The 14549-nt window shown below is 40.9% G+C and overlaps 1 protein-coding gene across 9 annotated transcripts in view; it reads left to right on the forward strand.

Annotated features, from left to right (window-relative positions):
• The first annotated feature begins 2548 nt into the window (after nt 1–2548).
• The window catches only part of ebf3a (EBF transcription factor 3a), a 96626-nt gene continuing 84625 nt past the window's right edge, over nt 2549–14549 (forward strand). For 2 of the 9 annotated variants that reach the window (XM_067429253.1, XM_067429246.1), the window contains exons 1-6: nt 2555–4130; nt 4378–4534; nt 4849–4912; nt 5157–5212; nt 7621–7694; nt 9247–9315. In XM_067429253.1, coding sequence (XP_067285354.1) covers nt 3997–4130; nt 4378–4534; nt 4849–4912; nt 5157–5212; nt 7621–7694; nt 9247–9315 — 554 coding nt within the window. In that variant the 5' untranslated portion in view covers nt 2555–3996. Of the gene's footprint in view, nt 4131–4377; nt 4535–4848; nt 4913–5156; nt 5213–7620; nt 7695–9246; nt 9316–14549 lie in introns of all 9 variants that reach the window. The other 7 variants (XM_067429247.1, XM_067429248.1, XM_067429249.1 and 4 more) reach the window with 6 other exon arrangements.

A 14549-nucleotide genomic window follows, 5' to 3' on the forward strand; every position in this document is an offset into this window, starting at 1 on the left:
TCTCTCTCTCTCTCTCTCTCTCTCTCTCTCTCTCTCTCTCATTCCCTTTTAGCTATATATATATATATATATATATATATATATATATATATATATATATATATATATATATATAGCTATATATATATATATATACTTTTTTTTCTCCTTTTGTAATGGGTTTATTTCCGAGTCTTAGCATAGGAGGTCTGGGTTTTAAAAGCATGCAAATTTGAATTTTTCTTTTTTCTTTTTTACCCTGGTGCTTGAAAAAAAAGCCTCTATAACATATTGTGACAAACTGGGACGTCTGGAGCTGGCAGATGCGCTTTAAACCTAGAAACTTGTGCTTTTGGATTGATATTCAGAAGGTAAATCGTCTTTCAGGAGCTCTGCGTTAGTTATGATGAGCTAGTTCACGCCTTTCGCTGCACGACGTGCTCTCTGAGTGGTCAGTTGTCCGATTTTACGCACAAGAATCTCAACACTGCTAATTTAATTTCATGTCTCAATGCCATACCAGCCCGAACGCACATGTCAACGCTTTTCTGTGATGTTGGAGACAGACAGGCCCTCGCCCTCTCTATAGCCATGCCTCTCCTCCAGCTTCTCTAGAGTTTTGCAGGTGTCATTTCTGCCCCAGACCTTTAAGATTAAAAGTGGGCTTTGGAAGATTTGGCCGTGCGCAAAGATGCAAATAGGAAAGTCGTGGTGCGCTGGTATGATGCGTGGAGGGGACATCTGGGCACTGGCCATCTGACTGACTTTGCCTTGACATCTGGGAAAGCCACTGGTGTGTGGCACGCGAATCGGTTGATGTCGCTATTTAAATGCAAATTTGTTGGGGATCATTGGAGCCTCACCCCGTAAATTCACACAAAAGGAACACTTCACACACAATAAGGAGGAGGGTCGTTTCTTCGGGAGGTCTTGGCAACGCCGAACAAATCTTATTCAAACCCACACACACCTTCTGCATGACTAACTTTTCCTTTGTCCCGCGCTCTCGGTTAGTACATCTCCCCAAATAAGATCTAACATGGGCAGACAGAATAAAGCTCAATCCGCAGCGTTCAGTTTAAAAAAATAAAATAAATAAAGGTTCCGGTTGGAAGCAAAAACGCTTTTTGTCATGGTAGAATATACCCAAAACACTGTTCTTAAGAACCTATAATGTAACGTCATGTTTTGATTATTGTCAACAATTATATATGCTATTAAAGGTCTAAACATTTAATACACAGATCAATTTTTTTTCCAAAGTAGTATTATTATTATTATCTTATGTTTGCAACCCTATAAGCTTTTTTTCATGTGTGTGTGTGTGCTGGGAAACTGTCTTTTTCTCCCCCTATGGAATATTTTGAATGTTATTTTAGCAACGCTTTTAATCTGGTGCTTTTTTTTTTTTTGCATAACAAAAACTGACATCTGACACTTGCGAAATGCAAAACGCAAATAAATCCGAATCAGAGTAAACACGCGGGATTTTTGGTGTCATAAAACATACATTTGTCGCGCACTTAATTTTCAAACGTCGAGGAGCGAAAGTGAAAGTTGGTGAATTAAAGAGCGCATTTTGCACGCTTTGGCTCCGGGCTCCAGATGAGCCTCAGAAATGAGCCGAGATGGATTCAGGCGAGCAGCTGATTCTCCAGTCTCCGGCCAGATGGCTTCTGAACACAGATTTGCATTCATTTTCGCCTAATATCTTCCAAAATAGAGGGGCAGCTGCATTTGTTGTCAAATAAGGTTTAAAACTCCTTTTTAGGACGGGATCGTTACCTACGCGATGGGATTGTTGAACTTCTCTAGTCAACAGTATCAGATTTAAAGGGATTTAGACTAAAACCCTAATTTGGTAATCAGATTGAAATCGCTTTGGTGTGTAATCTGTATTAGAGATACTGTAGATTAGGCCTAGAGTTAGCAAACCTGAAATATTTATTATGGTAAGTTAGGGTTTGTGAAAAAGAATTAAAATAATAATAATAATAATCAATTGATAAAAAATATATAAAATAATAATAATAAATTTAAACAGATATCACATGCCAAAAAGGTCATACTTTAGACTTATTTATTAGCACACAAGTAATTATAATTTTTGATAACCATGATTATAGCATTTCACGTGAAACAAAAAACAACTGTTTCATGAATAAGATAAGCGCACATTAATAACCATTTGCTGCCTAGAGTGCCATTTAACACTAAAGTTCACAGAGGCATTCAGCGTATGCATGGATCAAAGTCATTGCGAATTAAAGACAAAAAGCATATCAATCTTAAATTGTCGTAAAATATAATTTTATTACTTACGTATTTAATTAGACGACGATGCAACGTGATGGATTTTGAGTCGAGGCAAGAGCAACAGCTTTGATAATTCACTTATCTTTGGCAATAGTCATTAACCCCCAACACTAGCAGAATAGATTGCTGTGTAAAACACATCTCTCTTCTCCTCTCTCCGTCCATCCATCCATCCATCCATCCATCCCTCCCTCCAGCGCACAGGGTCCCCAGATAACCAACATCGGACTTCCATTTTCGCCCATTAATTCAAATATTAACATGCATGCGTGATCTGACAATATCGGAGGCACGAGCACCTTTCGAAAAGAATGAAAAAATGACCCTTATTGTTCTGATAAATGATTATATTTTTATTACAAAAGACATCCTACTTCTTGCGCATAGAAGGAGAGGGTGGACGCAATGTTTCCCCCGAGTCCTTTCACGGTTTCAGATGTAATTCTGGAATAATTTACAAAATTAAGCGCGTACGCACTAGGACTAGGAGTTTGACATCGCCTCGGTTCGCTCCACGCGCGCAAACTGTGAGCTTTAGATTCGAGCAGTCAGTGTTCTCATAATTTAAGACGCGCATTACGCCATTATGCAGATGCCCAGGGTGTTTATTATAAGGAGCATCTAGTCTTAAAATGCCAGTACACCTTCATGACTTAAGAAACTAGTGAATCGATTTAGTCAATTAGGCGCCCGGGACGTTTGGCACTGTGGTTGTGATGATGGCCCAGTAAGAATTGAATTCTGGAAACCGGCTAACAGTCGCATCGGACGGACGGGCGGGCGGTCAGTGTTCCTTTTGCACTCTATAAACTTGCATGGCACTTTCTCAGACTGTATATCTAGTTCCTGCGCGCCGCGCTTTATTCATTATCATTCATTTTTGTTCCTCTCTGATGATTACTTGACATGATGTTCTCTGCAAAAGCAGCGGCAGCAGCAGCAGTGACTCTAGTCGGGTATGTACTCACGGTCCAAGCTTAAAGCCCAGCGACAGGAAGCGTCAATCCTTTCCATGTATGGGCAAAGCCACGCCCACACGCGCGTCATCCTCTGACAGCGTGGATCCCGTGGGTCTGGAGTTTTTGGCTCCCGGGAAAGGTTCCAGTCCTGGGGGATAGAGGGTTGAGTTTTGTATGCTTCCATCCATTCTGCAAAGACGCGCTAAAGGCCCCTCATCATCCTCTCCCGTGTCCGGGAACACCTCCACGGTGATCATTTACGCGTTTATTTGTCTTTTGGAGCCAGAAGTGGTGGATTCAGCAGTGTCCCGAAGCCTTTTTTGATGCTGTTGTTATAGGATGCCACCAAGCTAAGAGCATCATCACCACCATCATCATCCTCATCAACAACAACAACAACCGCAGAAAGTTGCAAGAAATGTTTAACTGAATTAAAACAACTGTAATATCCCTGCTATTTGCGCGACTCGCCTCGCTTCTTCCACGGGAGGATCTCCATCTATCCAAACAAGCTGCTGGAGAGGCTTGAGAATCTTTACGCACTGAATCGTTCATGTGGTGCCAACGCAGGACGGACTGAAGAAGGAGTCGGGACTGCTTTTTTCTTCTTCTTCTTCTCTTTTCGACAAATCCCAAACAAACTCTTACTGCTATCCGAAGGGGCTTGGAGAAACGACGCGCCCTCGCTCACACTCTCATTTCATCTCTTTGGCTGGAAGTGGGTTGCACGCGAACTGTTTTAATGTTTGGGATTCAGGAAAATATACCGAGAGGGGGGACCACTATGAAAGAGGAACCGCTGGGCAGTGGCATGAATCCGGTCCGATCGTGGATGCACACGGCTGGGGTGGTGGATGCGAACACGGCCGCCCAGAGGTACGTTTGCCAAATCATCCGATTTTTAATGCATTTCTCAGATCGACCCCTAAATCCCCAATATGCCATGTATCAATTACACTCTCCCCATGCACCTCTTCGCCGCTTTCCCCTGTTCATTACATCATATTACAGTTTAAGTGACAAATCAAGAATTCTCCCATGTTTTCATTCTATCTACATCTATCTATATCTCAAGTGTACGCCTGTTGTTTTAACCCACACCGGTGTCTTGTTTTCCCCGCAGTGGAGTTGGTCTGGCACGGGCGCATTATGAGAAACAACCGCCATCCAACCTCAGAAAATCCAATTTTTTCCACTTCGTCCTGGCGCTTTATGACAGACAGGGACAGCCAGTGGAGATCGAAAGGACAGCTTTTGTGGACTTTGTGGAGAAGGAGAAAGTAAGCGCCACTCTGGAATACAGCTCTGAATTTTCAGCTTAAAACTTCCACATCTATAGATCTTTGGAAACACGTGCGCCATAAAACACTTTTGACGGATATCACAGAGAAAACAAAACAAAACAAAAACAAAAACAAAATAAATATGCATTATACACATTATTGCCAGGAATTATTCTACTATAATAAAAAAAGAAAAAGAAAAAAAAGAGTTGCACATGCATACAGACAAAAATGCATGCATTTCATAAATATACAAAAATCTCAAGAGCCTAGTAATGCCAATCTGACCCCAAACAAATGCTTATTTTCAGGAACCTAACAGTGAAAAAACTAACAATGGGATACATTACAAACTACAACTATTGTACAGCAACGGTAAGTGTACATTTCTCTATTCAGCAGGGGTAGATTTACAAGTGTTTTATTCACTCAGTGGAGCCGTATTGGCTTACGGTTAGTTCAGTTTATTCCACAAATGTAATTTTAGTACATGGCAAACTTTAAAAAAAAAAATATTATTGGTGAATTTCAAGAATACTTTTTTTTTCCCGAGGAAACTTTGTATAGTTTTTTTCACCAGACTTTTCCACATTGAAAAACAAAAAATAATTTCCCACAGGCGTCAGAACAGAACAGGATCTTTATGTTCGGTTAATCGATTCCATGACAAAACAGGTAAGCACGTTTATTTTCTATTACTCGTGTCTGTGTATTTATATTTATAATCTCTCTCTGTGAGTGTGTGTGTGTGTGTGTGTGAGAGAGAGAGAGAGAGAGAGTTTAAGTTGCACGTGCTTCACATAAGGCTACATTGTTCATGTTTACATAAGTAAATACAGCATAAGTAAATACATAATCTTCTTTATATGTATAATTTATTGGAGATGCAGTGCGTTTTATTGCTCGCTCTTTTTACGTGTGCTAGGGTAACATGGACACTGTAATGTAAAGCCGTGGCTCATTTTTGGGTTGCTCTGATTAATGGGGGAGGTTATTTAGCGGATTTAATTTAATATGAATCACATTACCACGTTTTTCTTTTCGTGTAGCTGTTTGATAATTCATTGCGAATTAATGAAATAGTGTCGGGCACAAACATGTGTTTCCATATATAATTTTTGTTTTTTAATTTAAATTACGCATTTAAAATAAAATAAAAATATTTCCTTGGGACAAAGGCTAAAAAATTGTGTTAATAGTTTACGCGGTTAAGTATCTTTTAAGCCATATTATCATTATAGTCAAAACCCATATTTGTGTGTTGCGCTCAATAGGTTGACTTTTTATTAAATCTTATTTTGTATAAGCTAAGTAATCCGTGTACTTTTAAAGCATGCATATTATACTGAATAAATTATTTTAATCATTTTTATATCATAGTATATTAAAATTAAATATATATATATTTTTTTTATTTGGCAGTGCAATATTTATTAAGTGTCATTCAGTCACTAAATGTCCTTGTGTCGTTTATATCGCACGTGAAAGCTGACTTTTGTTGTGCTGTAATCAGATCTGGTTAAAGGCATAAAATTGAAGCTCCAGGCGTGAGACAGACACTTGAGTTCATATTGTGCTCTGATGTTCTCTGAAATCACTCTCAGCTCATTCCCATTGTCCATTTCAGCCTCTCATAGTAAAGAACAGGGCGGATCTTTAGCTTGATTTTGAGGCTCTTGTTATCTGTAGTTTATCCATCGTTTGGCATCACAGGAGAGAAAATATGAAGGATTTTATCTGAGACGCCTCTGAATGGAGCTGAACATGATCAAAGAGTCAATGGCGCTGAACAGCCACTTTATGGTTTTCCGTATATTTTCATTGAGAGGCAGAGGAAGAAAAAAAAAGGAGGATACATCAAATAATGTCTGATAAATTCAACCCAGTGCTCAATTTGTTATTTCTAACGGCTTGGATTGTATCTTATGTCTTAATAAAATTAATGATTAGAATTAATTATGTCATCAGAATTAGAAACCAACGCTTGATTTAGCGTGCAGTTGACAAATTAAAATGTAAAAGTGACCTAATTGCGACTATACTTTATTATGAGTTTTTAAATATTTTGTTGTAATTTATTTTTGCACCGTGTTTATTTACGCACATTAAGCTTGCATTTGTTTTCGTCCCCAGTTTAATGTTTAGATATACAGCAGTGTTTGGATTTTCATACACTTATATATTACTGTTTGTGTATACATGTATAATTCATTTTTTATATATATATGTGTATGTTATTTTGCAATGATGTACTGTGCAAGAGCGCACTCCAACGCGCCCCACGGATCCCACGGAAGGACGCGTTGGAGTGCGCTCTTGCACAGTACATCATAACGGGAGCAGGGCAGACAGGGAGGGAGGGAGGGAGAGAAAGAAAGGGAGAGTGAGACAGAACGCGCAAAAAGCACCAAGGCCCGTGCGCACCTACAGCTCCAAACGCCATCTGTTAAAGCCAATGCTCAAAAATTACTCAAGCGTACCCCCCGACACCGCTTTTTATCTAAAGAAAAATCATTGTTAGCGGCTCAAAATAAACAACAGATTGCCCATTAGCACTCTACCCCTAAATATCTGCAGATTATAACCGCGTTGATGTGTACGGTTATGGGTATTATTTACCGCGGCCATCTGCGTCGGAGAAGCGACAACTATGTGATTTCTATTATAATTCCCCAAATAAATAGCGCAAAGATCTAAACAGAAGCATATGCGACTCTTCATGTCTAAAGTGATATGCATGTGGTATAATTTGTCATCGCAATGACCGGCCAAGTGTTGCTATTCATTTCAAACATCATATTTATTTATGCAAATTAATAACACAAAGGTTATCTCTATCTAGAATGTGGGCATGTGTGTTGGTTTACAGATAAAACATTGTTTAACAAGGTATGTGGGCTAAATGGATTTTATTTACGCACACTCTCTTGTCGGTTTTTAATTGATGAACATGAACTTTGTGCCATAAAACCACATTTGATTATTTTAGGTGGAATTTCACTTTGTTTTATATTTAATATTTTAACTGTCATATTTTAGCCCAAGTGTGTTTAAAAGGTCTTCACTGTTACTTTTATTTCAAGGCTATTATTTATGAAGGACAAGACAAAAACCCAGAAATGTGCCGGGTTCTTCTCACACACGAAATTATGTGCAGGTAAGAAAATCACATTTGAACATTTTCAGATAATTATGCTATTACATTTGATTGCATGATTGTATTTAATTGTACATAATTGCATCAGCCATAATGTATTGTCACGTTTTCATAAATGCGTAACGCACACATTGCAGGCCTATCCAGGCCTTCGAGCGTCAGCCTTACAGAAAATCAATGAATCCCTGAATAGATCTGCCTGGATACGCTGAAAAGATTCCAAATGTTCAGAATTGTCAGGCGGCTTACGCATAATGATTTACGGTTTGCTTTGCGCCCTGCTCTGCGAGTTTCAGAAGTCCTACTTCAAAAGCGCAAATTTGACTGAATCATTTGGTGGCATCGGACTTATGAATGATCTCACTGGACTTTTAATACTATAGAGGATGAATTGAAATTCTCTCACACACGAGTGCAGACGCGTGTGTGCGCTACTCGGGCCTTTTGGAGAGTGTTTTTTTTTTTTTTTTTTCTTCTTCTTCTTTTTTCTTCATCCTCAGCAATTTGACCATGCGCCACATTGTCTGTTCAGATTTTTACGCACGCGCCACAGAAAATCATGCGGTTATTTTAAAAGTAAAAAATTACATTAAACAACACAACTGCACTAGAAGAGAACCCGACACGCCTGGAAGCAAGCACTCAATTTTCCACCAAATAGGAAAAGAGTGAGAACCGTGCTCAAAGGTCACGCCACATCCTTCTGCACTCCAGATAATAACCCTCCAAACTTTTGAGAGTTTGCGAAGCCGCGTTTCTTCGCATCGCACTCTGTTGCTTGCGTCAAACCGCACAGATGCGTTTCCGAGTCCCAAGCAGAGGTCCATAGACGTACCTTAATCACTTTAGCTGTCAGCTTTAAGGAGCTTTACGTGTTTTCCATACCATATGGTGTTAATTTAGCTCACTTAGACATGTAACCATTATACAAGTGGGCTTCTTTAAATTCAAGAGGCATAACATTTTTTTTTTCCCTCAGTAATTTCAACATTAATTAAAGAAAGCATAATGGAAGCATCTTCAGGGCCTCAAAATGGAGGCATTGGCACATTGTAGGAGACTGATGGAGGCTTTTTGAGCTGGTAATTAATAAGTGCCCCACAGAAATCCTGGTTGAAGGTGGCATCTTGCATCCTCTCCAGACACAACAGCTTGACAATTAGAGGTAAACAAAAGCTGGGGCTGAGAGAGAGCTTTCCCCCCTCCCAGCCTCCTGGCACCCCCTCTCCTCCTCTCAGCACTAAGACAAACACCAAAAACATGCTGTTTTCCCTCCTTCAGCCACAGCGCCGGGCGCCGTGTTTACCCGCCGCCCGCATCTGCGAGAACCGCAGCCACCAACACCATCAGGCTCAGCCAGAACCTATGCCAAACACCTCGGCGGTTAGCTAGAAAAGAGGACGCGAGAGCGTGTCAGATGAATAAATCGAAACACACGGCGCTCGAAGACGAAAGACACATGCAAGCTGTTTGCTGATTCTCTCATATCTCGTCTCGTCTCATCTCATGTCTCGTCTTCTCTTCTCTCTCTCTCTGTGTTCCTCTCCCCAAGTCGGTGTTGTGACAAAAAAAGCTGCGGAAACAGGAACGAAACGCCCTCAGACCCCGTGATCATCGACAGGTAAGACTCTATCTGCTTCCTGCCTTCCGTGTGTGAGTGCAGGGCGCTGCGGCCCAGCGGCCCGGCCTGGGTTTGCCCTGTGTTGTTGTGCAGGTGTGTTGACGTGGAAACCCGGGGGTGTCTTTAGGGACCGTGTAATTGCTGGTGAGTTGTCAGGGAAGCAGCTTTCCTCGAGACACATCTAGAGAGCGTTTGGTTTTAAACTCACAACTCTTTCATCCTAATTTGTTAACAACAGCTCTGCTTATCTTCTCTGTAAACCGTGCACTGTGGCACGACTTGCGTGCCGCAACGGAGCGGTAACGTTGCGTCTGCGAGCGTGCATGTTTGAGGCAAAAAGGTGTCTTTACGTTGCGCTCTGTAGTGCTGCCGGTGGGAAATGAGTAATGTTTCTGGGCTGGCTGTTGGCGGTTGCATGTTGATCACATTAGGGAAAGCGTGTTCAAACACACCGGCTCCCGCCGAGTGGGTAATTGACGTTCTTTCTTTCTTTTTTTTGCAGCTTATGTTTCTCTTTGTGAGTCTGGCTCAAGGTTACACTTACTCGGCGAGACTTACACTTCTTCCTTTTTGTCCAATTATCCCTGTAGTGGCAGCACGTACGTGGATTACGGCAGGGCAGGTCTTGGACTCGTGGTTGAAACGGTAAATGTGACAGGGAGCGCTGGCTGCTCGAGTCCGGGCCTCTTGGAGATTAGTGAGCTAGAACAAGCCTACCTTGCTCTATAAAGCCAGGAGTCTCTCTGTTTCCATCTGCTGTAAAGAGCCATGAATAAGCAGCAAGTGCTGCCAGCAGCAAGAGTCTCTCTCTCTATCTGTCTCTCTGTCTCTCTCTCTCTCTCTCTTGTTTTCTTGCCGTGGCTGTTGCAAAGTTATCTCACGATCACGAACTTGTCTGTCCACTGAGTGAGAAATTAGATTGGAGGGTGAGATGATGGGTAAAGCCGGGAACAAAATATGCGCCACCAGTGGATAGCAATGCTAATGTTTGACTTGCTGAAATAGCTGTTTGCTTAGCGGGGAATGTTTGGTATCTGACAGAGGGAACATCTCTCTTATTAGTAATCAAATAGCAGTGACCACTACCAGTTGCCGCTGTCAGTCACAACGCATGAAGTGTGTGAAGCGTCGGAAAAAAGGACTCATGCCCTGTGTGTCAAAGTTATTATGACCGTGCTTGCGTGTTTCGAGGTCTGAGCATTTCCCGCTCTCACGTCATGTGGTCCTAATGTGGAAAGTGCTACACAATAATGTGAGTGAATCGGTCATTGTGAGGTTTGATTCCTCTTTTGGAGCAGGCATAAGTTTGTTTTGTTTTCAAACAGCTTATTCATAATCAATTTGATTTAATTGATAGTCCATGGCTCTGTTACAAAACTTAATAATGTGTCTTATTTTCTCTTTCTTACGCTGTTTTTACACTGCAAAAAAAGTGTCATTTTTGAAGTACAATCAACTTGGATGTTTAAGTTATTTAAACTTAAATTGCATTAAACTGACTTAAAAAACATAACTTATTTTCATGAGTTAAAGCAATGTAAAAACATGTTATAACTTTTTTATTTACAGTGTACAGGCAGAATCTAAACAACTTACTGTAAATGTGAATCACATTTGATTTACCATAAAGTATTAATATATTGCTAAGCTAAGTCCACAATAAGCAAAAAATACACAGCACAGGTAAATATTAGGTAAATTAGTTCATTTTCATTTATACTTTTTAATTCTGAATGAATTGTAAGTATTTTTGGGATTTGCTCATCCATGAATAAGCAATGCTGCCTTACAATTTGCCCAAAAAAATGGTATCTTAAAAGGTAGCATAATAATGATGTGCGCCTGTGATGCCCTCAAATGTTGCCAATGTATGGCAGCCCACTAGGTTTTCGAACCGAGCCTCTGTTTAACCTTTTTTTGGAGGGGGACATGAGTTCCTTACATTTTCTTTTGTAAACACTCTCAAAGAGTGTGAATCAATCTCAGTAACCTTGGTTATCTTTGCATTAAATGATTAGCTTGTTTAAACAGACGTGCTGAAGAGCTCTGACAGTGTGCGAACAGTAATTAGTTACAGGACAGACATTCATACACTCACTGTAACTCAACCGCAAGAGAAAGAAAAGCTCAGGGGTGGGGGAAGAAAAAAAAAAGAGGAGTCCCGACGAGGAGGAGGAGGAGGAGGATTTGTTTTGGTTTTCTGAACAGAAGATAAAACACATATCACTTCCTCTTAGCAGGTCCTGAAAGGAGTCTCAGGCAGTCAGAGTCGATTCTTCCAACTGTGGCTTATACAGTGTATTTACCTTTAAAGAAACACATGAACACTTTACAACAGGGTTTCACTGATATTTACCGCATTGACTCTTCCCATAAATTGCCCGGCTTTGTGTCGTGGCTAAATAGAGGTGGATGGATCGGATGTCTTGGCGCTTTGTGCTTCAATCTGGTGAACAATGTGTGTAACACTAGTAAAAGAGGAAAGGGAGAACAGTGCAAAGAAGGCAAAAAGGAGGGATATTGTGGTAGGTTGAAACGGTGGATAAAAAAGCTCACATTTTGATTGTGAGGCGTCTGAAAGGCTCGAGAGGATCATTTTCATAGAGGGGCGATCCGTTCTGTCAGATCACAAAAGCAGATGTACTTCATTAGCTGACTGCATTGTCTGCATATCACAACTGTGAACAGATGATTTTATCCAACGCTCGGAGAACAAGGCGGCCGGGACAGCCCGGAACGCATGGAAACATGAACCTCAAATGACTGAAGCATTCGTGCAGGTGGGGTGTATGATATAAAGCTAATTTGTAATCACAAAACCAATCCTGTGGGGTAATGTCTTGTTAGGTCCGTCTTTTTTCTGGTCCCGGAGGAAAAAGTGGAACGTTACAGTACACCAGGGAATTTTATGCATAGCTGAGATGCTCATTCACCATTTATAAACAAGCATTTGCGTGCACAGGAAGTAGATTGAAAGTGCAGTTGTGTAAGCGGACAAGAAAGGGTCGATTGCATTACAATCAAAACATTTAACTGGGTTGGACTGAGGATAGATAGACAGACAGATAGATAGAGAATGTTCTGCTAAACATGGCTACGGTGACCAGAAGATCTGGTGATCCATTATCAATAACGTTTTCAGCCACATTCTCCCAGATGGCACATGGGCCAGGCATACTGCTTGTTGGCACGGGCTTGGACAATAACTGGCACCCGCTCGCTTCTGGCATTTTCAATGGAGTTTAGGAGACTTATCATTCCAAATGTGTCCTATTTTCCTGTAGTCAAGCCAGACATCTGTTTATACTATTTCTCTTGGACTTTAGTGCAGCTTTAGGTTCTTCACGAGGAGAAGAAGAAGAAGAAGAAATGAAAAAAAAATTTAGTTGTATTTCACAGCTGTTACAAAATTTCAACCTCGATGGATCTTTAAATATTTCACAACCCGACCCTGCTTCGCCATAGATTATTCATCGATATTTTTGAAAGATAGATTGAGCATCAGATATGAGGAGTTCTACTGCTAGATCCTGAACTCTTGTAGGTGATGTCTCGAACACACATGTGAAGAGCAAGGTGTTGGATCATTTACCGCCCCCGTATCGGTCCGAGAACTAATAATGCCTCTCTCCGACTCAAGAGCGATCAGGGTTTCCCTAGCCAACCGATCTCCCATTCACTTCCTGTCAGAAAGGTCAAGACATACTGACCTCTGACAGCCAACCCCCTCCTTCAACTGAATAATTCATGAGATTGACTTTTTTTGTTGTCAGACACAGTTGTGTAGCAGGACGGTTTATGTAGCTCATTTCGCTGAGGCTTTTGCACCTGTCAGGCCGCATGATATTTGGGTCCCGGTGCTGATTTAGCTAAATGCTCATTAATTTTTTCATACTGAAAGACCTTTCCAGAAGGGATTGTGCTTGGTTATTAGCTAGGTCTTCCTGGAGCCATATGCTGGGTCAAAACGTGTGTACGTACTCCTCCTGTTGCAGGGTTTTTAATCTTGAAAAACCAACACCGATCGTTCCTCCGCCCTTTTGTTTGTATCTTCTCCGACCAGGCTACTTAAAAAGACCTCCTCCCTCTCATCCACACACAGGCCTTCTCTCAGAACTGAGCAAATGCCAGCGTTTAGAAGGTCAGAGCTTTTGTTGGAAAAAGCGCTATGTAAATTAGCACCAGCAAAAGGGACATTAAACAAAATTCAATTCATTGTCTCCCTTAATGTCATTTACATTTTTGGCTCGGGCCCGTCCTGTCGAGGAGAATTTTGGAGATGATTTTAATTACATATCAGCGCTGGAACAGAGAGCTGTCTGGAGCGAGACGCATTTGGATCACCTGTAAAGAGAGGTTTATTTACCAATGCACTTGAATGGCAGGTTTTCACAGGCGCGAGCATGCCGTAATTAAGCCTGTGTTAAGTGTTAATTCCTCGGCCTGTCTTTTTCTCACACGCCTTGCGTAGACTTTTGTACACCTTTAGGCCTTGTCTTTTAGGTTTTAGTCCTTCTGTATTCTCTTAAACGCAGAAAAAAATACTTTTAGCAGTTTAAATGCACCAGTCTGAGCCCATATTTTGTAGATATGTGCAAAATATGGGCTCAGACTGGTGCATTAAATCTGCTTAAAGTTAATTTTAAAAAATCTGCTAAAAGTTAATACTGCAGTTGTACCTTTAGGGGTACAACGGAATTATCCTAAAGAGCATCTTTGTACCTTATTTACCGCTAAACTGTTCATAGTAGTGCCTTAAGGTTACTGTATATATCTATCTAACTGTATATTACTCTTAAGCACTAATATGATTATCTTTTAAAGGCACTGTCCCAGCGACAACATGTTACTCCTAAAAATAAAAAAATTCTGAAAGTGTCTAAATTGTTGTCAACTCAAATGCTTTTTTAGAGATTGTCCCTCCCTTTAAGATTGCGTGACTCTGACTTATCACGCAATATTATTGCGTGATAAGTCATAAGTCAATCACAGGTTTCCTGTAGCTCAACCCGTAGAGCATGGCGCTAGCAACGCCAAGGTCATGGGTTCGATTCCCAGGGAAAGCAAGAATTGCCAATAATGTCAAATGTGTACCTTCAATGCAATGTAAGTCGCTTTGGATAATAGCGTCTGCCAAATGCATAAATGTAAATGTAAAAAACCTAGGCTTTCCTGTAGCTCAACTAGTTGAGCATGGCGCTAGCAACGCCAAGGTCATGGGTTCGATTCCCAGG

This window comes from Pseudorasbora parva, chromosome 21, assembly GCF_024679245.1.
Source record: "Pseudorasbora parva isolate DD20220531a chromosome 21, ASM2467924v1, whole genome shotgun sequence".
Taxonomy (NCBI): domain Eukaryota; kingdom Metazoa; phylum Chordata; class Actinopteri; order Cypriniformes; family Gobionidae; genus Pseudorasbora; species Pseudorasbora parva.